We start from the raw sequence: 24445 nt of genomic DNA on the forward strand, positions 1-24445 counted from the left end.
TGAGATTGAGACTTTTACTTTTTCTCTACTTAAAAAAGGAAGCAACAAATTTAAAATTATCTCTTATTGGGACGATCTGTCAAACGTTCTTCAACAAGCAAAGACGAATTCATTTACTTCAGTCGAAAAATTTCACTGGACTGGTGGGCACTAAAGCCTGTGGCTCTGAACATCCGTTATGTCATAAACCGTTTAGCGGGTTTTGTGACATTTTTATTAACACAGCCAACAATTACTAACAATGAATAATTTACGAAATTTGTTTTAGTTTGTAATTCAGACTAACTCATATTTCGAGAAGGAATTCTAAAATTAAAAAGTGACAACAACTCAGGACACTCTATAGCAGCATTAATTACGTTATGTAGGAAACATACATCTAAAAGAATTCTTATTGACTCTATTGTAGGCAAATATACATTATCGTCCTCAGATTTGTCAGTGAACAGGGAAGCAATAAAGCATTCTGAAAATAAAGATATACACGTGAACACTTGACTTCTAAATGAAATCAAGCATTATCGTTGCCTTATTTGTTACATGATTAATGTGGCTCTCAAATAATAATTTTAAGTCCATCCAGATTCCCAAGCAGAAAAATCTGTTTCAGATTGGCTTTATTGTAACCAATTAAATATAAATGCAGATAAGCATTTCCATTTCCATCCACCAACAATTATACATATCTACGTAATTTAAATTTGGCTAATGTTGACAATGCATCAGTTATTATGGTAATAAGTATTTCTGATTTTTTTCCCAAATAGTGAAATAAACTATAAATTACAGCTAAACAACTAATATCATTGTGCTCTTTGGAAACTATTTTTATAATAACTGACAAAAGAAAACAAATAAAAATTGTTTATAAGATAGGTTTTCTTCTTGCATACCGCTTAATGATTTCCTTACCCGAACTGGTGACTAGTTCGGGTAAGGAAAGACTAGTGGTAGTTGCTTATAAATCTGCAAACCTATGCGCCATCTGCGGTTAGTTCAGGTTAGTTAGTTAGTCCGTTAATTAGTTAGGATATAAAGGAAAGGGATTGTCATATTTCTATTCGGCTATTTTCTATGGTTATACAGCCTTAATAGAAAGATCCATGTTTACAAAATTCCCTAACTTCATGTGCATTTAAGGAATCCAGTGGGGTATGGGGTTGTTTTTAAATAAGTTTAATCAGATGTTTATGACTTATGGTTTTTGTGTACTGAGGTCGTACAAAACTGAAGCATGTTCCTTAAAAATAAAATAAGCATAATTTATTGAGCATGCTATACATTTAAGCATACGTGTACAATAATAGTAGAAATAGCCAAGATAGTGCATGAAGTGCCTAATAGTGATGGGAGCACTCGGATACGGGAATCGAGTAGTATTCGATTCCTAAGAGAATCGAAAGTACTCGAGTACTTCAGTATGAAATCGATGCCGGTACTCTGAATTTCTAAATTTTATTCGATTCAGTAGTAAACTACTATTTTGTAATCTGGATCTGTACTTTGTACTCGAGCACGATCGATTGAAATCGAGAACGAACATAGTTTCGATCGAACGATTTTATTTCACATTATTTCCCAACGGAACGGAATCGAATCTTTGGATTTGAATCGATCCTCGCTGCTACGGCCCTACGGCTGGCACTTGGCGGTCGGCGGCATAGACAGAGAAATCAAAGGAATACGGCGGCATTTTTTGCAGCAATTTTTTAGATTTTATTATACTTTACGTAGGAGGAGCCCTTTCTGTCGGCACGCAGATAACAGATTCAGAGAAAACGTAAAAGGAGCTGAGCCTAATGTTTTTTTTTTAGTTAGAAAGACAATTTTAAAGTTGCACGTATTTAGTTATTTTAGTTTTGCTTATCTGCTTTTGCTTTTGAGACCTATAGGAAAAAATAAATAACTGTGTTTTCCTATTAGATGAAGAGTTTTGTTGTTGGTTAAAAAGTTGAGTTTGTTTGTGAGAGTTTTCTTCGAGTTTTCTTACGTGTATAATAACATAATGAGGTCCATTGTGTGGGAAATTTTTAAGAAACAGGATAAAAGTGTAGCTATTTGTTCAATTTGTAAAAATAAGTTGAAATTTTATGGAAATACGACAAATTTAAAAAAACATCTGACCCGACTACACCCAATCCAGTACAAGCAGCTCACTGATAATTCAGAAGCTTCAACGTCAAATGAACCACCTGAACACTTTGCAGAAAATAGGGAAGAAAATGGAGAAGATAGCACAAATATTAATATTGATGCAAGTGAACAAGAAACCAAAGAAATTGAAGTGAGAGAAAAAAAGAGAGCGTTCGGTGAAAACTCTGAGCCATCGCAGCCTCAACCCAAAAAAAGTAAACAATTAAAGTTATTTGGTGGACCGAGTACCACTGAACTTAGTGACGAGAAAAAGAAATAAATGAAAAGCTGGTAAAAATGATTGTCCTAGATTTTCAGCCACTATCTTTTGTTGAAAATAAAGGGTTTTAAGGACTTTGCTCACAGCCTTAACGCGCTTTATAAAATCCCTAGTAGGAAATATTTGACAAACACTCTCTTAAAAGACAAATTTGTTAAGGTAAAATCAAACATTAAAGCAATGTTGTGTGAGGTAAACTATGTTTCGACTACGGATATATGGACATCGGATAGCAATATTGCTTATGTAAGTTTAACATGCCATTTTAGTTATGAGGATAAGTTGAATTATCAAGTTTTGTCTACCGATGAGATTTCTGGGCCCCATACTGGTGAAAATATTGGTCACACATTAAAAAAAATATTAAATGAATGGGGAACTATAGACAAAGTCGTTACAATTGTATCCGATAAAGAAAGTAAAATAAAAAATGCAGTAAATGTACACTTGAAAAAACACAATTACCCTTGTGTGGCACACACCTTAAATTTATGCGTTACCGACAGCATAAAAGAAAACGAGGATTTTTAATTAATTTGCAGCAAATCTCGAACACTAGTTTCGTATTTTAAACACAGTGTACTAGCGACCGAAAAATTGAAAACGACACAGATTCAAATGGGGTTTCCAGTTCTTAAAGTTAAGCAAGATGTTGCCACAAGGTGGAATTCGACATTATTTATGTTAGAAAGCCTTTTAGAGATTAAAGATGCATTGTCCGTAACATTATCCAGTTTGCCCCATGCTCCACTTAGTTTATACGCTATGGAATGGAGTATTGTTTGGAATTGTGTGCCAGTTCTCAAGCCTATCGAAATTATGACGTCAGTATTATCGGCTGAAAAATATCCATAACAATATCTACAATCATACCACTAATTAGAGGACTACAACACACTTTACAACATATAAATCCAACAACGGAGGTTGGCATAAAATTAAAACAGTCATTATTGGAGGTGAAAGGAAGAAGGCTCGCTCCGCTCGAAAGGGACAAAATGTAGCAAAAGCGACATTTTTAGATCCGAGGTTCAAAGGTATAGGCTTTGGACTGGAAGAAAACGCTGAGTCTTGGGTATTAGAAGTGAAACAAATCGTTTTAAAATATAGCACTGATTCTATGCCGGAACTTAAACCGAACTCTTTGCTACCCACATCAGATCCATCTAAAGATCTTTGGGCATTTTTTGATGACAAATTATTGAGAAAAAAATCAGTTGTATCACCGACAACAACAGCAATGTTAAGTATAAGGCAATATTTGCAACTCCCAAATTTGGATAGAACAAAGTGTCCATTTCAGTTTTGGAGCCAAAATAAAACTATGTTTCCAGAACTGTACGAATTAGCCCAAAAATATTTAAGTATTCCTGGAACGTCTGTTCCATCAGAAAGAATATTTTCTAAGGCAGGACAAGTAACTAATGTTCGACTTCGGAATCGCTTACTACCTAAAAATTTAAATCAGATTATTTTTTTGAATAGTTTTTATTTGCAGTAATTTTTTTGCTTTTCATTTTTGTTTTTACTTTAAATTTTAGAAATAATGTTTTAATAATAATTTTTTTAATAAATTTTCGTTTGTGTATTTTTTAAATTATATAAGGTATTTTATTTAATGAAACAACTTATAAAAAAAATAAGTTTTTTGTTTTTATTAGTTAAGTTTTAAAAATGTGTGATATTTTATGTACCACAATATGTTATATCTTATAAAAAAATAAATGTCGGATTTAGTTTTTTTTAAATCATGTAAACTGATTTATTCAATAAAAATAAAACAGTTATCCGGATCAATACTCAGTACTCATTTAAGTATTCGATTCCGTAATATTCGATTCCCTAAAGTATTCGATTCAGCCCATCACTAGTGCCTAACTTCATGCACGTATCTTAGTCCAGTGGCGTCCAGTGGCGATTAGAGTTGGGCAATTGGAATCGTACATAGTGATTCGTATTATTTGTACTAAATCTAATTCATAGATGAGACGAAAAATTGTATATGCTGACTAGGTTAAAGATAAAATTTATTTCTACATGTAATTTATGTTTGCATGATTTACTATGAATCTTCCATCGCCTACAGCTAGATTTGTACGATACATTAATAATAATTAATAATTTCTGTTTGTACAAGTTGTACAGCTTTATCCTTATCTACTAAATCGTATAATTATAAAATCCAGAGAACCACGTAAATGAATTAAAATTAAACAGCCCAAATTTATAAGTTTTTAAAATACATTTCAGAAAAGGAAGATAATATCCGGAATGAAGTTTAAGTAAAAGTGTACAGATAGCGCTGTCATCAGTTTGTTTACTTGTAAGCTGTCAGTTTTAATTCAAAAAAAATATGCAAAAAAGTAAACAATTTTATTCGTTGAGAAACGTCGTTTTACTTTTACAGGCTTTAGATTCCTAGTTATACAAAAAATATCATAAATAAAATGCCATATAAAGCCCCTATAGTGTGTCTTAAATGTGAATCTACTGAATCTGCACTATGGACGAATGCAGAAAACTTAGGTGTAATCTGCATTAACTGTGTCAACGAAGCAAAAAAAGGGCCAGAAAATGAGGAGAAGGTAAATCTTCAGATTGTATTTCGACTGTCGCTTAATTAATGTTATGAACTGAAGGAGGAAGAAGAGGAAAAACCTCCGAAAAAGAAAACAAGGGGATCAAGATCATATAAAACCAGGCACAACCCTAATGCTACAGCGAAACAATCTGTGGTGCCTAGAGGGAGAGGACGAAGAAGCCTGTTTAAAAAAGTTCCTATGAAGGCACCAAGTTCTGTAGCTACTATTGTTACTAGTGAACATGTATTTCACAAGGTAGGTCCCAGTTTTAGAAGTTATACCTTGTATTTAAAAAAAAAAAATTTAATTATTCACCCTGTAGTAGCATAGTAACAATAGATAACTATAATAAATTATCAAAAGATGTGAACAAAAATTTGCTACAATATAGATTTTACTTATTTCATATTATCACATCATGCATGTGTAATGTTGGGAAATTTCAATTTTAAAGACTGTGCTAACTCTTTCATGTTATGTTAGGCCTAGTTATAATAATCCCCCATTTGCTTTGCATTGTTGCCTGTGGATCAGTTTCGTCCCATATAATCCATTATCAATTGGGTGCATATTATTAGAAAGTTAGTGTAATGTGAAACAATAAAAAATTTAGAAATTTAATTTAAAAAAAATGTTTGAAGAGATGTTCATGTTATTTCAAAGCAGAATTTTTCCAGAAAGTCTACCTATGTCAAACAAAGTTGGAAATATATTTCCTCTGTGGTATAATGGTGAATTAATTAAAATGATTAAAGCTAAAGAAACATTTTTAAGTAAATTCACAAGAAGTAAAATTGCATTTGTTGAGATAAATATAAAGAGGTTAGGCAAAAAATTAAATTAAAACTGAATAAAGTATGTATTCAGATACCAGTCCAAATGTCTTATAACAATTTTCCATGACTGGCACTAAAAATAATGCAAATTTGTTTGCACAGTATTTGTGTTCTGTTTTCTCAACTGGCATAGCTCTGTGTCAGGATAAGGTATGCTCCAAGGACTTATAGAGCTTTAACAAAAATGGAGATAAAAAATCCTATTAAAAAGTTGAAAGGCAACAGATCTGTTGGTAATGATGGAGTTGCAGCATAATTATTAAAGGTTACAGTGACTTCTTGGTAAAGCGTCTTTGCAAATGTTAAACCTCTGTTTACAAACTTCAATTTATCCTTAAGAAAAGGCAGAAACGTAAAGTCATTCCAATATTAAAGAAAGGGGACAGGATTGAAGTGATAACTAATCAACCTGTTACTATTTTTAACTATGAGAGTAGTTTTACCTCAAGACCTAAGAAAGCTTTATAAAATAATAAAAGATGCTACAGAAGGATACAAACCAAAAGAAACAATTAATAAATTGAATATAAATAACTCAATTATTACAGCTTCGGAAGAAATAGCGAAACAAAGTAACAAGTTCTTTACTAATATTGGAAAGAAAATGTCTGAAAAAATTCCAAACCCCACACAACCATTTAATTCAGTACCAAATTTACAATTTTCTATGTTTCTTAAACCTACAAATAGTAATGAGCTTATAAAATATATTAATAATTTAAAGAATCGTTGTTCAGCGGGGCCAGATGATATTTCTGCCTCTATCATTAAGTTATTGCATACATTCCTAGCGGGCCCAGTGGCACATGCTATTAACCTAATTTTTAAAAAAGGTGTAGTCCCTAGTATTTTAAAAGTCTCACATGTTACACCAATTTTTAAGAATGGCAACAAAGAAGACATAACAAACTACCAACCTATAAGTGTCATATCAAATATAGAAACTCCTGGTATGATGCTAAAGAAAAACTTAAGGCCGGTTTTGAAGTTGTAAAAAATTATTTTGACACATTTAAACTATCACTTAACATAGACAAAACTTGCTATATGGTTTTTTCAATAACCGAAGCGAACCGTCCGGAGTATAGTTCAATAGAAATAAACAACACATCGTGAATTAAAGAAACTAAGTCGATAAAATACCTGGGTATAGTAATTGATTCACACCTAAAGTGGGATCAACATGTGCTATATTTGCGGAATAAAATAAGAAGTTTAATTCCAAAATTTTATATTTTGCGTGAAATATTAAGCAAAAAAACAACTATTATGACATACGAAGCATTTGTTGAACCATTACTTGCCTACGGGATATTGGTGTGGGGCGGTATGTATTCTAGCAATCTAGAACAGCTAGGACTGGTCAAAACTATATTCTTAAAGTTATTTTTAAAAAAGCAAGACTGTTTCCAACCTCTCACCTCTACTGAAACCTGCAGTATTCGTGCACTGTACGTATTGTCTCTTTGTAAATTTACTTTTTTAAAAGATTGGATTAAAACAAATTTTATACAACACAAACACAACACTAGGCAAAACATTAACAAACACTTAAAAATACCTTCATCAAAAAGAAATCTCAATCTCAGATTTGCCACCTATTTAGCACCCCAATTTTACAACCTAATTCCACTAGATATCAGGAATTTAAAAAACAAAAAACTTTTTAATAAAAATGTCAAACAATTCATTTGTAATAACTTAAGTCTTTTTTTGAAGTTTCTCTAATAAATCAATAAGTATGTAGTACGCTATTTTCGTGTAAAATAATTAAATTATTTTGATATTTACATATTATATAGATGCCAATTTTGATCCAATTCGTTATACAATATTTATTTATTGCACACACAGGTATGCTTACCTAGGTGCAATTTAAACCTGTAAGAATTTATAATAATAATAATGTTTACTAGTAACACTAGTATGTAAGTATTGATTTCTAAATTTCTTGAATAAAGAATAAAGTTTTTGAAATTATCTTGGTGGATAGATTATATGATTAAGTTAAGTATAGTATATCTGAATATCAAAATGGTTTTTTACTAAAAAAATCAATACTCACTAAGTTAATCACTTTCTGCCAATATGTACGCAATGCTTTTCATAAAAAAAAAACAGGTTGATGTAGTTTATACTGAGAAAGCATTTGATAAAATAAGGCATAGTCAGATAGTTAATTCTTTCTATAAAAATAATGTGACAGGCAACGGGCAGTTGCTGTAGGTCTTTAACTTTTAATAAAATCATAAAAAATTATACTTACAGTATTTATGGGAAACAATTACAAGACTGTAAGCATGAGCAAGACGTGGGTGTCATAGTGTACTGTACACTGATATTTATTGAGTTGGTTAATAAGACATTTAAAAAATTGGATTTATTGTCAGATCTACCAGGGGTTTTAGTGTTAAGTATTGATTTTAACCAATAAAATTCATTCTGCAGAAATATATAGAAATAGGAAGACTTTTAACTTGGATTTTCCCAGAACAAATATTTAGAGGGTTCATCAATCTTTAAAATCTGCAACATTTTCAATATTTGTGGTAGTAACTTGGATTTATATATAATTATCTTAGATTGATTCTCAAGAATTGTGACAGATTGTTTACTTGTCAGATGCAAGCTTTGGAGGTATAATTTGCGCATTTGTTTTTTGCTAGATCATTGGGTTGTTTTTGGTTAGCTGTGTAGGCATATGAGGTGTTTCTAATAGTATATATTTCTACTTAAATTTTGCTTATTAAAATTGTATCTATTGGCCTTTTGGTTGTTGATGCATTATAAAATAAAATAATTGAGTGGAGTCAGAATACAGTATAATAATAGTATTTCCAAACTGAAAACTTGTTCTAATTACACCAAAATTAACTATAATTCTCATTACTAAATAATTTTAGGGAAGTTACTACCAAATAGGTGATATTGTTTCTGTATTAGATGAGTCAAATGACTGCTATTATGCACAAATTATTGGTCTCATGACAGATCAATATTGTAAAAAAAATGCTGTGTTACAATGGCTCTTACCCACAGCAGAAAGTCCACCACCAAATGAAGAGTTTGATCCAGCAACATACATAATTGGTAGAATAAAAATTATTTATATTAATTTTGAAATGTTTTAAACAAATCACCATTTTTAGGGCCAGAAGAGGATTTTCCAAGAGATTTAGACTATATGGAGTTTATAATGCATGCACCTTCAGATTATTATAAGTCCAAAAAAACTCCTTATGGTCCTGTAACGCCTACTGCGGAACCTGGTTATATCTGGGCCTCAATGAAGTCAATAGCAAGATAAATGGATGTAGGTATAAGGAATTAAATTTATATTTTTCAAAAATATCTATTTGTTTATTGGGGAGTCAGTTTTCAGTAAACATCTGATTATAAGTACTGTAACTTCAACATATTTACATTTTTATCCTCTTATTTTAATTTTTTTGCTCTATCTAATATACATTATTTATTTACTAACAACTTTTCTTCACTTCCTCCAATACTGTACCCTAAAAATATAAACAGTTGATATCACAAGCTGTAACAAATATATATTTATTTACCTACCATCCATTTCCAGAATATTTTCTCTTTTTTCGCCCATTCTGTATACACATGCATAATGGACACAATGTATTCTGTATCTTGAATATATTGATCCTTGATTTCTGCATTTTTTAAGGCAAGAATTTCATATAGGGTGAGTGAACTATGGGCTTTTATGTTTAATAGTTTATTAAACTGAAAATATAAAAACTTAAACCAGATAGAGAAATTGTAAAATAGTTCAAGATAAAAGTTACTAATAACTAGATAAATATACACGTTTGGCGAGTTGAATCTTACGGATTGAGTTTTAATGTATTAGACCTAAAGATAGAGAGTAGACAGAGAACGACTGAATCGGTAACCTCCCACCGATAGCGACGCCGATTCTCCGTACCGCTCGCAATGTGAATTTAATTTCGGCTTACTCGCAGTGATGTTTAGCAAGCGATTGGAGGTGGGTAAGTTAGCCTCGAATCAAGTATTTTACGTGCACACGAAAAATAAAAATTTATGTTATTTTTTAACGTGCTCATAATCGCAAGTCAAAAAAACAACTTTAATATGCTCAAATCTTAAAAATCTTTGGTGAAAACTAAATACAATATTCTAAAATAAAATGAAAAATAACTCTTAAACAAAATATTAATTCTAATTAAATGGATTATTTAATAAGGTGTTCAAATATACCTCCATGTTGGGCTTCACAGTATCCAGCTAACATTTCAGGTGTAATGGACCTAGAAATATTAATAATTTTAAGTCGCAATTCGTCCAAATTAACGGCTCTTTCATGTCGGTGTTGGTAAAGAATTTCCGTCAAATAGCCCCATAAGAAGTAGTCGCAAGGCGTCAGATCTGGAGATCGCGGAGGCCATGGTATGGTACCTCTTGTGGAAATAAGCCGTTCAGGAAAAGTGTTTGTTAAATAAGTCCTCCACTAGTCTAGCGTTGTGAGCGGAACATCCGTCTTGTTGAAACCAAATTTCCTCAAAATTAACATCCACATTTCGTACAGCGGGTATATTTTGTTGCAATAAAAGTAAATATCTCTCAGAGTTTAAGGTACCATCAATAAAAAAAGGCCCTACAATGTGATTGGCTAAAATACCGGCCCAAACATTTACCTTTTGCGGGTATTGAGTTCGTAATGGTACACTCAAATGTAGATTTTCCCGAGACCAATATCTCACGACTGAAGAATTATGTCGACCTAGAAGAGAAAAAGTTGACTCGTCTGTAAATAAAATATTACTTGTGAAGTCGTCATTTTGATCAATTTTTTCTCTTAAGGTTTCACAAAACTCCAAGCGTTTTATTTGATCTGGAAAAATGTCTTGAGTGTTTTTAATTTTATAGGCTTTGTACTTATTTCTTTTCAAAATATCACGCACTGTACGACTTGAAATATCAAGTTCTTCAGAAATTTGGGAGCTAGAACAAGGTTCACTTACTTCCACAAAAGCACACACCTTGACCTCCTTTTCAATCTTAGCGTCAGGTGTTCGAAGAGGTTCCTGATCGCCACTAGAACATTTTGCACACCCGACTGCTCAAACTTATGTCAGATATTATAAATTGTTTTAGCAGTAGGAACTTGCTGATCAGGATATGTAAATATAAAACGGCCGACAACTTCTTCTGCACTATCCGCATGACAATACCATTTAATGATATTAATCTTTTGATCAACAGTGAAAACCATTTTTATTTTATTACTGTATCCGTCTTTGTACCAAAGGTTGAAATAAATTGTAAACATGATTAGCTAACACGTACATAGGTATGCGAGGAATTGCAACCGATTACCGAACATTAATCAAAAAAACTTTACGCAAAAATCATATTCGAAATTTTTCAACCGCCGAACGTGTATAGATTTTAATACCTATAGATTAATTAATTTAAGTTACAAACATTTTATAAGAGAAATTACAATAGGTAATATAGGTAGTATAATAAGGTTTGTGATTGTATTTAGACATTTTTTTTTGGATCAATTATTCATATCTAATAAAAAGAAGGTAGAAAAGAAAAGAATTGTAACATAGCTACTGCTACTGCCTCACTTTGTTTGAACTAAAATTCTTGAATGGTTTATTAATGTACAAATACATCTACTTACTTTATTCTGCAATTTCTTAATTATTTCATCATATTCAGATTTCATGTTCTTGTTAGATATAATTTTCCCACTCAACCATAGTTTGTAATTTTTTAAGTCTTGCCCTTTTAAATTTGACATAGATAATTCTGGTTCTTCCAGAACAGGTTGAGATACGTTTGGACACTCTGCTACACTGTCTAATTTTTGGAGTAAATCTGCTTGCAGCATTGTTAAAACGAGATAGGCTAATGCAAGAAGCAATTCTCGACTCTCAGTACAGTTTTCCAAATTCACATTATAAAACTGTTTTCGTTTATAATTTAGGGTGTGCATATGTTCTTGTAATTCCTTTGGTGTCTGTTTGTTAACTATTTTGGTCAGGGCAGTCATAAAAGTGGAAGCCTGTAAAATTATGGCAAATTTATGGCTTGGTTTACCTTTATGTTATTCTGGTTCAATAAGAATTTGTGTACTTACAACATTGTCTTCAGTCTTATTAAATTTTGCCAAGCGGAAATGTTCCGGTTTTAAATTTGAGCTATAAACAACATTTAAAATCTTACACAAAAGTCCTATGGTATTTTTTATTTCCACACTTGCGTTTGACATCGTGAATTACTTTTATTTATAATCAATCAAGAAAACATTTTAGAGTATTTTGCTAATTTGTTATTTAAAAATAAGTTTAAAAACATTTAACCTTAACCCTTAAAATGATTTTGGTGATTTAATTTCTATTTTGTGGTTAAGATACTGTGAGGATAAATATACATGAAGTTAGGCACTTTGTAGTTTAGGGTTTATCTACAGATGCTGTAGCACTATGGATGACGTATATACTCTAGGTAAAGCCAAAAGTTCTATGGTGAGTAGTACTTCAGTCAAAATTTTGCTCAGTGCAATTTTGATATTTATCTCATTATTTCGTATTTAAAAGTTATGAAATATCAGTTGGGCGTGTATAGCTTGGATAATTTATTAATTTTAATTTATAATTTGTGCAAAAATTTACAATACCAGTGGTATAACAAGATTTACGAGCTGTTGTAAAATTTCTATGAGATTCTTTATTTTCAGACCATTTTATCTTCACACACACTCCCAATTAAATCCTGCAAAAAAATGAAAAAAATTTTTTTTTTAAATTCAAATAAGCCGATTAGTGAGTGTTAATATAAAATGGATGGTGTGTATATCCGCTGGGTTAAAGTAATTTATTAAATAATTACATCCGTACGGGCTTTACATTGAATATTTTTCTAAGAATTTCCTCCTATGCCACTAGTTTTTCCTAGAATAAAAATCACTATTAAAATTCTCGTTCATTTCTAAGAAAAATTTGTCTTCTTAGTTTTTCTCCGTCCAAGGCATGGTTTTCGTTTAAAAAAATAAAAATACCAGAGAGATCCGAGAAAAAATTCAATGGGGAATGGAAATAGTTTTACAACGAGTATGAAAATACACGTTTTCTTGCCTCTAATATAACTTCTAAATAAAATTTTCTTTGACCCTCTTATAGAAAGAGGTTTTCTTCCGCTCACACATAATTGTGAACAAAATTTGTAAAATACTCTGGAGAATTTTACACCTTATGGAAAATCTCCGAAGAATACTTTTACTCTCAAATATAGTATGGGTATAACAAGAAATTAACGTCAACAGCCCCACCTATACAGTTAATAACCAAGTCGCACCCAAGACCAACCCGTATTCGTATTCTTCAACTGATCTTCTGATCAACGGTTTTTAGTCTAAACAGAGTGGCCTATCGAAAACTATGTATGACAAATATAAAAAAAAATGATGAAAAATATTCCTCGTACTCATATCAGGATGTTCTTTGAGTGTGACCTCCTGTAGACTACAGATAACGAAGATTACAGAAGTATCGGGGCACATCTATTAGCAGCAACTACGCACTACTACACTACAAAAAGCGACTCTGGCATCTACATCAGTGGGGACTCGGGTCAGCACTTACAACGTGTACCAAGTTGTACTTAAGACCTGACTTGACCAGATCGGTATAGCATTCCTTAAATTTTGCTCTGTATATTTTTTTTTCTGAGGAACATATTTACACATAAAATCCATTCCAGGGCCGAGCCTAGGGTATTTGCCGCCCGGGTGCAAGAGCTAATTTTGCCGCCCCTTCTGCAGTGATTTTTATAAAAAGTGTTTTAAAAAATGCTCTTACCAAAGTACAACGTTTAAAAAAAAGGGTGTAATAAGAAAATCATATTGAATTAAATTCCAAACACACATATATTAATCAATATATCAATATTATCTATACATAAAAGCATATATTATTTACTTATATAAGTATTTCTATATTAATATGTAATTACATCGATATAAACACCTAAAGAAAATATATTTTACTTAAATACTAATTTAAAGAAATAAAAAAAAAGTAATTAGAACCCTGGTTTAAATGCTAACATTTACTTTTCTTGCCTTTTGTATCTGCAAATTCCCTAATTAGGTCGGTAACATCTAAATTAGAAACAATGTCTTCCTCAATACTTATTATTGATAAATTTAATAGTTGATTGGCTCATTGTGGATCTTAAGTAGTTTTTTATTAATTTTAGTTTGGAAAATGAGCGTTCCCCATGAGCTACAGTGACTGGCATTGTTAAAAATATTCTTAAAGCTACGAATAAATTTGGAAATATGCCTTTCAAATCGTTAGCAACCAGATATATTAATATTTCTTTGGCCGAGAAAATATTTCTATCATTGATGTAAATTGATAATATGTCGATTTCATTATAGAGGTCCAATCCATTTATGTCCATATTTTTTGTTTCAGGGTCAGTTAATTTAGCTTCTAAATTCTTACAATAGGTCATTATTATCATATTATATGAAATATCGAGAATATTAAAAAAAAATTACTTTAAAATTTATTTCTGGAGATTGGATTGGCTCATCCTTGTGTTCATAATCAAAAAACGTTTTTTTTTCCTTGGTCTTATTGGGCGAATGGCTGGAAAGGAAATTTTGGCGTCTACTTCTTCCGCAATTTTCTTAGATTCATTTATCATGTCTAAAAACCCGTTTTCCGATCTCATTTGTGTCAAAAATAATTTGATTTCTTTTAGCATCTGTACAGCTTCTGGTAAAATAACATTAGACTTTTGCAGTGTTTTGCTTACTATATTAATTTTTGCCAAAATGTTGTACCAAATAACTAACAGCGGGTATCCGATAAGGGCTTTAGTGTTAGGCTGGGCAGCTCTTTTAAGAGAGCATTCCATCTGTTCCATCCATGAATAATGCTAAATAATGCTACAAAATCCTAAAAAATGTTCTCGAATTTGTATACTTTTAGAACAATCATCAATAAAAACGAATCTAACAATAATGGTAATTTGTTCTTGGTGACTAACGTCAGGTGTACAGTCAAGAATGATTGAGAAATATTTGCATAATTTTAAACATTCAAAAATACACTTTTTTACTTTTTCTCCTATTAAAAAAATCAATTCATTTTTTATTTTATCTCCCAAATAATGCGGCATTTTGTTCCCATCTTTTTGGACTCTTTCAATATGTTCGGCCATTACAGAATCAAATTTTGCAATCGTCTCAATTAATTTCAGAAAATTACCGTTACCCTTATCAAATAGTTTTTGAATATTACCCCTAAAAGCTAAATTTTGTCCAGCTAAAAACTGGATAACAGATATTATTCTCTCTAAAATCGAAGTCCATCTTTTTTTTTCTCCATTTGAAATAAATTTTGATTGATAGAGTCCATAGTTAAACCTTTTTCTATTGATTTTTTAAATTTAAGCCATTTCCTAACACTTACAAAATGCCCCTTACTGGTTACGTGTCTTTCTAAAGTCCGAGATAAATGTCGCCAGTCACTATAGCCATTCCCCTCATTAAAACTGAGTGAAAATTTTGAGTAAATAAGCCAGGTTCTAGGAACTTTTTCATTGTTAGTTAGTTTTTTTTCAAAGTAAGCAGCGCTAAAACATCTATTTAAATTATTAATGGGATAATTAATATTTTTAATTTGAACAGGTCCTATTCCTAAAATCAATAATCTAATATTATCCGTTAATATTTCGGGCCAATATGCTGGATCTTTAAATCGTTCTTCATTTACCTGAATAACTTCAATGTTCTTAGTTTGCGTATTTGCTGGCGTATTCGTCGAGTGATCATCTTGTTTCAGTTCATCTCCTGATGGTTGTTGATCTCCATCATTTGGTTGTTCTACATCGGCATCGGCTTCAGTTGACGTCAAAGGTTGAACATCCTTTCTTTGGCTTGTTGAACATTGAGGTTGTGCCGGTTCTGGGTTCGTTGATGACGCAAAAAACTTTTTTAACGAACCTGCTAACCGCCTGTCATCTTCCTCCTTTTCTCGCTTCCTTTTTCGGTATTGGGAACCAGAAAGCCTCTTTCGACCATCAGCCATCTAAATCAACAAATATTTTTTTTAGAATTGGATTTTGGCTTGGCATTGGATTTGGCACAAAAATCAGACATTACTTTTTTCAATGAAAAATTGCTTAAGGCATGAAGTTCTAAATATTTGGAAGATATTAATAAAATATTTTAAACTTACCGTTAACAACACAAACACAATTTTTATATAAAATGTATTAAAAATAAACACTAATCGACAAGTCGCTTTAAAACTCGCAAACTAAAATAAATTAAAAATAAAAGGGTGGGAATTTCTAAACATTACACCCCCGCTTATTTCTGCAGCTCCAAAATACATATTATTTATTACCCAAAAGTATTGAAATTCCGCAAGAAATAAATTTCGAGGAATTACTATTGGTGGTACTTTACGCGGCTCTTTTAATTACGCCGCCCTTATAACATCATCAGCACCGGCGGCTGGCTGAACCCACCATAATTGCGGTGCTATTGTTTTTATTACCTGGTCCTGGTACCTATTTATTTATCTATATAGATTATTATTATTATAGCAACGATTCGGGGAACAATGCTCGATTTCATTTTGTTATTCATAATTTGTTTTTCATTACTTGGCGCTTTTTTTTATTTTTCGGATATTTTGCCGCCCCAAATGAGCCGCCCGGGTGCGGCGCACCCCTTGCACCCCCGGCACGGCTCGGCCCTGATCCATTCTATAGTTTCAATATTTTTATTTGGGGATGAAGCTGGCCATGGTACATAAACAAACATAATTATAATTTTATTTATCTACCTGTTTTATCAAAAAGTTAACCAACATTCTTCGCCTGTATTGCACTCAAAACCTGAGTTGTCTGGTCAATTCAAGTTTCAGGTTCAATAATCAAAAACAATATTTTCCGTTAACTTATAACAAATTCCGTTCTATAAAAATCATTCAGTCGTATGCAAAAAAACAAAAAAATCCAGTTTTCGTGCTACAGATATTTAACCATCTGACTACAGACATTTCTGTGGTTAATGTTGGCAACACCACATACTTTTTTGGCAGGTGACGTTGACAGCTGATATAGTTGCGTGTGGCCGAGCCGGAAACCGAAGGGAACACATTTCTTGTTGTTGGTTGTCGATAGCGAGGCGTTGGTTCATTTACTACTTAAAAGTTTTCCATTTAATTTTGTACATACGTTTAAAAGGTAAAAATGCAAATATTTATAAAATTTTACATATAACTTTATTCTACATTTTTGCTTTACAGAATGGGTGTACAAGTGCAAACTATTAGCCCGGGAGATGGTAAGTGACACGCGGTACCATTCCTTTTCATCCCATTTTATGGCTCATTCTAGTTTATTTATATTTCCCCACCATTTGTATGTTAAATATAAGTCCGTTACTCAATGAAAAGCATTCATGAATGAGAAAATCAATAATCCTGCATTGCTGGGCCTCAATCCTGACCTTGAAGGATTCCACTTCAGTAAATAAATTGGAATAACTTGCCACATTATTAATAAAAATTAAAATCAATATTATGTAGTGGTTATGATTCATCATGTAAAAATGCTGTTTAAATTTAAATAAATACCTTATATGGGTGATTTTTTTTCTTTGACCAAAGCAAACCTTGCTTTATTGATTCCTATTACTAATGGATCAATAAAAGTAAAAATCCTCTAGGCCACATTATTAGCACTGGTTCATTTGGACTTCTATGGACAATATAATATTAAAAAAAACTTATAAGTATAATACTCATTAAAGTAGGTATAAAGTGTCAAGAAATATATATATTACATTTGTTAATGTCTAGGTTAGCAGCTTTCCTGAAAATCGCACCTAAAATGATAGGGAAAAAGCTTAAAATGTGTGTAATTTTACCAGAGATCATATTTCAATGGCAGAAGAAGTAAATTATTATGTGAACATTTTTTTTTTCAAAAAAGAAGACAAAAATATATTTTGACATTTAATCATCCTGATCCAACCAAATCATAAAACCATAAGAAAATTAATTCTTGAGAATTTATATTACTTTAAAAAAGTGACTCATTATCATAATATGACATTACAGGAATGTTTCCTCACATGTGTGACTGTTTAAGACACTATTTTCCCATAATTTTAAGTGCAGTTTTTAGAAAAGTTTGGTTGGCTTGTGTTTATAATTCCAGATACAATTAAAATGTATAAATGAACAAATGTTTTTTTTTGTTTTTTCTTTTAGAAAGAATCCCCTTGAAAATTCCTTACTCCATAATCCGAATGTTGTTTCAAGTAAAATCAAAAAAGTTAAAAGTTTTTATCCATATTTTAGGTGCAATTTTCAGGAAAGTTGCTAAACTAGAGCAGCCTTTACCATGGCCTGTTCTATTGTTCTTATTGCAGTTTGAGTTTTTTGACACAACATATCAAAATTAATCCTTAATATCAGAACATAAATAAAATTAAATAACAAAAAATTTTTTTATATCAAGTTCATTATCCTTTCAAATACATTCTTGTTTTCAGTGATTTATTTGAATAGTGATTTCACACCTGCATATTTTCTCAACAATATAGATTTTATTTAACTCATTTATAATCACAGAACTAAAATGTTTTCTTATAGTATAGTCAGTTATACAATATTCATAAACATTACTACTCATACTGACCTTGGAGTGGTCATCTTTTATGAGTAAAAAAACAACTGCACTAATTTTAACATAATTATAATTTGTTTATGGTTTAATCAATTAAAGAGGTTGTAATTTGTGTTCATGCTTGTCTTGTAATGTTGGAACACCTTAGAATTGTTATTATGACTATGCTACTTCTCACATTATTTGCTCTTGCCCACAAATCAGCCATTACAATATATTTTCTGATTTTTCAGATTTCAGATCACTGTCACCCTATATTTTACTACAACATAAAATACTAAAAAGTCCTAAAGATTTTACTACCATATTAAAATTATTTGGACAAAGATACAAATATAGTTACTTAAAAGTATTAAAAGATTTGTATCTATTATGAACAAATATAGAACTCTTCAATTTAGGAAAGGCAATTTCAACAAAATTAGTTCAACATTATTTCTGATCCATTCAACTACACTAATATTGAAAAGTAGCTCTGCAATGTACCAGTAAAAGTTCAAATATCTCTGACAAGCCGAACAGTCCACAATGTTTTCAAAAATATGTTTATTTGTAACAGATCTCATGATATTAGTTCACAATATGATATTATTTAACTGTTTAAGTGGCATGAATTCTTGAGGTTGATAGAATTTATAAATATTTTTTCTTATCTTTCTACATGCAAATTGGATTTCAAGTTCCTGTCAATATAATATCCCAGTACTTCACTAAAGTAAACTAAACAGAATATGTGATTATACAATTATAATCCACCATTTGGTTAACAAAAAACAGGCATGATTATGAATGACATGTTATAGAAGAAATGGTAAATTTTTTAGAAGTAAATCTTAAATCTCTGAAAATATGAATGACATTTAAAAAAATATTTATTAAGATGTTTTTTATGCTAAAATCCTTTAAACAGAAATATTGAAACTTGAAACACACTTAACAATATATTTAACTCACAAACAGGTTCAACTTTCCCAAAAACCGGCCAAACAGTAGTGGTCCACTACACAGGAACCTTAGAAAATGGAACCAAATTTGACTCTTCTCGTGACCGGGGAGTACCTTTTAAATTCCACATTGGAAAGGGAGAGGTCATTAAAGGATGGGATGAAGGAGTTGCCCAGGTAATTAATTGATTCTCCTTATTTTATATTTATATATATTTCACTCTGAATGATGATAACTAATCCTTGCGCTCTTATCTCTATGAGCTGATGATGCACTGAACATGCTAAAGCACCTGACAAAGTGTCTTAATTAATATATTTTTGAGTTTTACACTATTTTTGTATAATATGCTGTGTTGTTCTGTTTCAGTTAAGTGTTGGACAAAGAGCTAAACTGATCTGCTCTCCCGACTACGCTTATGGATCAAAAGGTCACCCAGGCATCATCCCTCCCAATTCTACCCTAATTTTTGATGTAGAACTACTTCAAATCCAATAAGCAAGCAGCATTTATTAATTTATTTTCTTAAATTAAGAATCTTTAAAACAAGCAGTAATAAGCATTTTTTGCTAGGCTCCAGTAAGGAGTGCTAGTTTATTTTTTTTAATTTCCCAGCTAGAGGACAGTAATTAATGTTTTAGCTACTTGATTTTTTGTGAGACAAAATTAATAAAATAGTAGATCTGGAAGTATAGAAATCATAAAACTGTTGTTCAAATAAAATGAGTAAGGGAAATAGTTAAAGTTAGTTGTATTTTTTAAAAATTTCTATCTATTATTTGTAGTTCATTCATTGAGGGTAAGACCAGAATACAGTTTGTTGATTGTCTCTAATTGTTTCCTATTTTTTAGAAATCTATTTCTATTCAACTCTGAAAAGTCCTTCCATATTAAAATGGTATGTATGCATATGGACATTTTTCAAAATATATATAGTTTTTTTGTCATACTAAAACCTTTAATGATGATATTCACACTCAGATCATACCTATAGTGTCTCTACCTGCATACCTACATTAAGCACTATAGTTTGGTGACTAGTGGCTCTTTCTGATGGTTTTTTTTTTTTAATTACAATAATTCATATTAAATACAGGTTTTAAAATGCTCCATTTTTACAGATGCTGCAATTCACCTCCTGCTGAATGAATTTCATATACTCGAAAGGTATGACACTATCCAACATTTTATTTTACTTTGTTTATATTATTAAATGATGAAATTTTACCATTTTTCTTATTAATAATGTTTACTTACCTACATTTGGCATTATAGTTTGATGACTAGTGGCTCTTACTGATTTTTCTCTGGTATTCAATAAATGAAATCTGTCAGATATAAATTTGCATTTGAACACTATTTTTCTTTACAGATTACGCAGTCCTTTGAGCTTGCGGAAAGCATTCTGTTGGTAGGTATTTCAGTTTTACTAATAATGATTATTAGTGTAAATAATAATTATGATGAAATTTCACACTTAGACATAACAAGTTTAATGCTTTTACCTACCTACATTTAGCATTAAAATTTGATGACTAGTGGCTCTTTCTGATTTTTCAATCTTATTTAATTAAATTATCTTCATTGGGGCATAATTTTAAATTTAATTTTATTCTTTTTCAGATATCCACGACGCCATTGAGTTTTTTAATGTCATTTTATTGGTAAGTATTTTTAACTATCTTAGTAATATCTATTCTTTTAAATTATTTATGTATTATGTATTATGTAAATATGATGAATTTTCACACTTAGACATAACAGATTTAATGCTTTTACCTACCTACATTTGGCATTAATCTTTGATGACTAGTGGCTCTTTCTGATATGCAGTAGCAAATATAGGCAAAGAAATTACTTAAATTTGGGAACACTAACAACAAATTTAAATTGTTCTCTTTGTCTCTTCAATAATTGAATTCTGTAACTACAGTTCAATATGGGGATGATACCACATTTTATGCGGCTCATATGGACTGTGAGATCTTCCTGGGTATGCTCACAGATTGCAAAAAGTAGTTAGTGCAAAATGGTTATTAAATATAAAAAAAAATTCAACATTCAATTCTTCTTAAAGCTGATAATAACATTTCTCAGAACGCTCTTAAATTTCTTGGTATCTATCATAATGATGATTTGAATTTTAACCAATATAAAAATTATCTTCAAAGTTTGCAAGCATAACTTTTTGAATAAGAAAATTATTGACATATTCTAGTCAAGAAATTATTAGCATATGTGGGAATATTTCAGAGCCAACTACTGTGTGAGTGTTTTGGGAAAACTTTACTTTTTTTAACTGCTTTTTAACTACAAAAAGCGGTAATTAGGCTAATTGCAAAGTTGTGTGAAGTGTGAAGAAAGTGAATCACAGAACACTGTAAAAAATTCTAAATATTAACAGTGCCTTTGTATAATGTTTGTTATATGCGAAAAACCAACTATCTAAACTTATTACTCATCAAAATGTACATTCCTATAACACTATTAAAGACTGTTGAATTCTAATAGTTTTACTTCAAAATCACTTCAATACAATATAATAGTTTTGTAATTACTTCTATTAAATTATATAATCATCTTCCAGACAGCATTGAGGCTAAGTTAAGGAAATTCTAAATTTAAAAAACATTGAAAATTTACCACATTACCAGAATTTTTGGATAAACCAACAGAAATTGAATATATGTTAATGAAATTGCTTTGTTTGGACCTATTTTTCAATGTTCATTAACTGTGTTTACATTTTTTTTGTTACTCTTATTAATTCTTAGCCTATGTTTTTAGATAAAAAAACTTCAATGTTTTGAAATAGAGAAAGAGATCTAACGAAAACAAAACAAAGGTAAAAACACAAAGTCACGGTCTCATCAAATCCATATAATTTTCTTTTTTTGCTTTTAAAGCTACACATGTTTCTCTCCTATCGGAGCATCATCAGGCCTAAAAAATACATTAAGATATTTTTCACAAAAAGAACGCTTATAAAACTCATTACCTAGACCTACACAGATACTTTTAGGTCTGATGATGCTCCGATAGGAGCGAAACACGTGTAGCTTTTAAAAAAATTATATGGATTTGATGAGACCGTGACTTTGTGTTTTTACCTTTGTTTTGTTCAATGTTTTAGCCTGTTCAATTAAGTTCTTTTTTTTTCTTTGTGACTGATGCTAACAGTGTAAAGCTGTAATTGAACCAAATAAGTCTTGGATTTTTTTGAAATGGAATTGCCAAGTGGATCAAAAATTAATCCTAAAATTTCTTTAAAATAAATATTTTGTGTTGGTTGAAACATTGTAAACATTATAACCATGATTGAAACCCTTCAATTATTTAATTATATCCAAGTTTATTTTATTTACTAAAAAAGTTTTATGTTTATATTTGCTACTAAGTTTTGAAGTATTTTTTTTTAATTGCATGGTCATTTGAAACTGCAATACTGTTTTTTTTTACAGATATCTATGAACTGCAATATCCTTGCTTTGGATCTACAAAAAACTTTTGGGGTATGTACCTTTTCATGTTTATATCTACAGGGCAATTCTTAATCTATGTGTACTACAAAACTTTCTGAATATTAAAGGCTTTAAATATAATGAACAGTAATAAAACACATTTATTTCATGATGAAATCACACACTTAACTTAATAATCATAATGTTTATTCTTACCTACATTTGGCGTTATGGTTTGAAGACCAGTGGCTCTTTCTGATAATTGGTTCATGCTAAATTTTGTCTCTTTTTTCAAATTTTCCAATTTTATTAATATCACATTATTTTTACAGATGTACAATTCTAAGTGGACTTTCTTTTGTTGGCTGGAGCTTTTTATTGGTATGTACAGTTCTCTTGATGATATCGCTTATTTAGAAGAATAATTATAATGAAATTTCACACTTTGTCATAATCACTTTAGTGCTTACTTACCTACATTTTGCATTAAAGTCTGACGACTAGTGGCTCTTTCTGACACATTTTATTGTATTTGAAATAAAAATGTTTTGAAATAAGGACGATCTATAATTGATGCCCTTTTTTGCAGGTCTACTGGTTTGGAATACTGTTTCTTTAGGTTTAAAACATACTTACTTTATACCTTAGTTCTGTTTGTGTGTCTAATTAATATTTGTAATATAAAAAAATACATAGCAATCTGTCTTGTTCTTTACCCTTTTCCCAAGTAAGAAAAAGGATGTAAAATTTGGACTTTTAATGAAAAAAAAAAGCAAGACTACTTTCCAACAATTTTATTGTTGTCAAATGGAATAAACTTTGAAACTTTTATAATATTCTGTAACCACTGTTAGATCTAAATTTCTTTAAACTACTATAACCTATTAGTAACAATAAAAAACACCACAACTTATGTTAAAAAAATAATACAAGAAACCTAAGCTTTAAAATATCACAATAGGAATTGCTTCGACATAAAAACATGATTGAACAAGACTAAAATAATACTAATTCAGGAAATGCATGCAGTTTTATAGACGACATTAGTTATTGCTAGGAACCTAGATTTTGTATGGCTTAATTTCGAGGGAAGAAAAATGAATTTTTTAAATTACAATTCAATCGTTAAATGCATGGCAATAATTTAATGTCGTCCCATAATATATAAAGATAAATTTTAAGTTGAATAGTGACCTTTAACTTGATAATTTAATTTGCATTTTTGTCTTGCCAAGATTAAATTTCATTAAAAGTGTTAGTGAAGCAATGGCTGAAAATTCAAGTTTGTTAAAGCTGTAAGACCTTAAACCTTAACCAGTTAATAATAAAATAACTCTGGGAAGTTTTGTTCGTACGTTGGAACTTCTTGTTTCTTTGGTTCTTCCGTTGGACTGGTATTTTCATTTGTGCTCAACGATTTGAAGATTTCATTGAGTTTGTTTTGTAAAATATCATGCTAACGGAAACAAAAAGTTTTAAATTTGCAATAAA

The 24445-nt window shown here is 30.7% G+C and overlaps 4 protein-coding genes and 1 long non-coding RNA gene across 9 annotated transcripts in view; 3 read left to right on the top strand and 2 right to left on the bottom strand.

The window, feature by feature from the left end:
* The first annotated feature begins 4726 nt into the window (after nt 1-4726).
* Nucleotides 4727-9317, top strand: LOC126743210 (GATA zinc finger domain-containing protein 1). Its single transcript, XM_050450197.1, has 4 exons — nt 4727-4998; nt 5053-5250; nt 8735-8921; nt 8981-9317. Exons 1-4 carry the CDS (start codon nt 4861-4863, stop codon nt 9136-9138), a joined length of 681 nt encoding a protein of 226 aa, XP_050306154.1. The 5' UTR covers nt 4727-4860; the 3' UTR covers nt 9139-9317.
* Nucleotides 9198-12198, bottom strand: LOC126743209 (uncharacterized). Of its 2 annotated transcripts, none has more exons than XM_050450196.1 (4): nt 11968-12198; nt 11509-11892; nt 9405-9578; nt 9198-9346 (listed from the first exon to the last, which is right to left on the bottom strand). In XM_050450196.1, exons 1-4 carry the CDS (start codon nt 12097-12099, stop codon nt 9311-9313), a joined length of 726 nt encoding a protein of 241 aa, XP_050306153.1. In that variant the 5' UTR covers nt 12100-12198; the 3' UTR covers nt 9198-9310. The 2 variants fall into 2 exon arrangements, with proteins under 2 accessions (XP_050306153.1, XP_050306152.1); XM_050450195.1 differs by having other exon boundaries at nt 9401-9578.
* A 4768-nt stretch (nt 12199-16966) lies between these two features.
* Nucleotides 16967-20237, top strand: LOC126743204 (peptidyl-prolyl cis-trans isomerase Fkbp12). Its single transcript, XM_050450188.1, has 4 exons — nt 16967-17099; nt 17162-17199; nt 19509-19669; nt 19863-20237. The coding sequence occupies exons 2-4, from the start codon at nt 17163-17165 to the stop codon at nt 19989-19991; spliced, it is 327 nt and encodes a 108-aa protein (XP_050306145.1). The 5' UTR covers nt 16967-17099; nt 17162; the 3' UTR covers nt 19992-20237.
* Nucleotides 20238-20399: 162 nt separating this feature from the next.
* LOC126743205 (uncharacterized) lies at nt 20400-23653 on the top strand. The gene is made up of 6 exons (XR_007662810.1): nt 20400-20660; nt 20866-20904; nt 21117-21157; nt 22955-23005; nt 23287-23335; nt 23544-23653. It is a non-coding gene; the product is annotated as an uncharacterized LOC126743205 (long non-coding RNA).
* An 80-nt stretch (nt 23654-23733) lies between these two features.
* LOC126742805 (protein EFR3 homolog cmp44E) overlaps nt 23734-24445 on the bottom strand; it is a 47928-nt gene continuing 47216 nt past the window's right edge. For all 4 annotated transcript variants that reach the window (XM_050449603.1, XM_050449602.1, XM_050449604.1 and 1 more), the window contains one exon: nt 23734-24410. In XM_050449603.1, the coding sequence (XP_050305560.1) occupies nt 24273-24410 (138 nt within the window). In that variant the 3' untranslated portion in view covers nt 23734-24272. The remainder of the gene's footprint in view (nt 24411-24445) is intronic.

This window comes from Anthonomus grandis, chromosome 12 (genome assembly GCF_022605725.1).
Source record: "Anthonomus grandis grandis chromosome 12, icAntGran1.3, whole genome shotgun sequence".
Classification (NCBI taxonomy): Eukaryota; Metazoa; Arthropoda; class Insecta; order Coleoptera; family Curculionidae; genus Anthonomus; species Anthonomus grandis.

Bases quoted from the DNA above. Each gene is read 5' to 3' on its own strand.
- LOC126743210 (XM_050450197.1), top strand. From the start codon at position 4,861: ATGCCATATAAAGCCCCTATAGTGTGTCTTAAATGTGAATCTACTGAA. The intron at 4,999-5,052 runs GTAAATCTTCAG...TATGAACTGAAG, and splicing joins GGCCAGAAAATGAGGAGAAG to GAGGAAGAAGAGGAAAAACC. The intron at 5,251-8,734 runs GTAGGTCCCAGT...AAATAATTTTAG, and splicing joins GTGAACATGTATTTCACAAG to GGAAGTTACTACCAAATAGG.
- LOC126743209 (XM_050450195.1), bottom strand. From the start codon at position 12,099: ATGTCAAACGCAAGTGTGGAAATAAAAAATACCATAGGACTTTTGTGT. The intron at 11,893-11,967 runs GTAAGTACACAA...ATAATTTTACAG, and splicing joins ATAAGACTGAAGACAATGTT to GCTTCCACTTTTATGACTGC. The intron at 9,579-11,508 runs GTAAGTAGATGT...TTATATTTTCAG, and splicing joins TTAAGAAATTGCAGAATAAA to TTTAATAAACTATTAAACAT.
- LOC126743204 (XM_050450188.1), top strand. From the start codon at position 17,163: ATGGGTGTACAAGTGCAAACTATTAGCCCGGGAGATG. The intron at 17,200-19,508 runs GTAAGTGACACG...ACTCACAAACAG, and splicing joins AACTATTAGCCCGGGAGATG to GTTCAACTTTCCCAAAAACC. The intron at 19,670-19,862 runs GTAATTAATTGA...GTTCTGTTTCAG, and splicing joins GGGATGAAGGAGTTGCCCAG to TTAAGTGTTGGACAAAGAGC.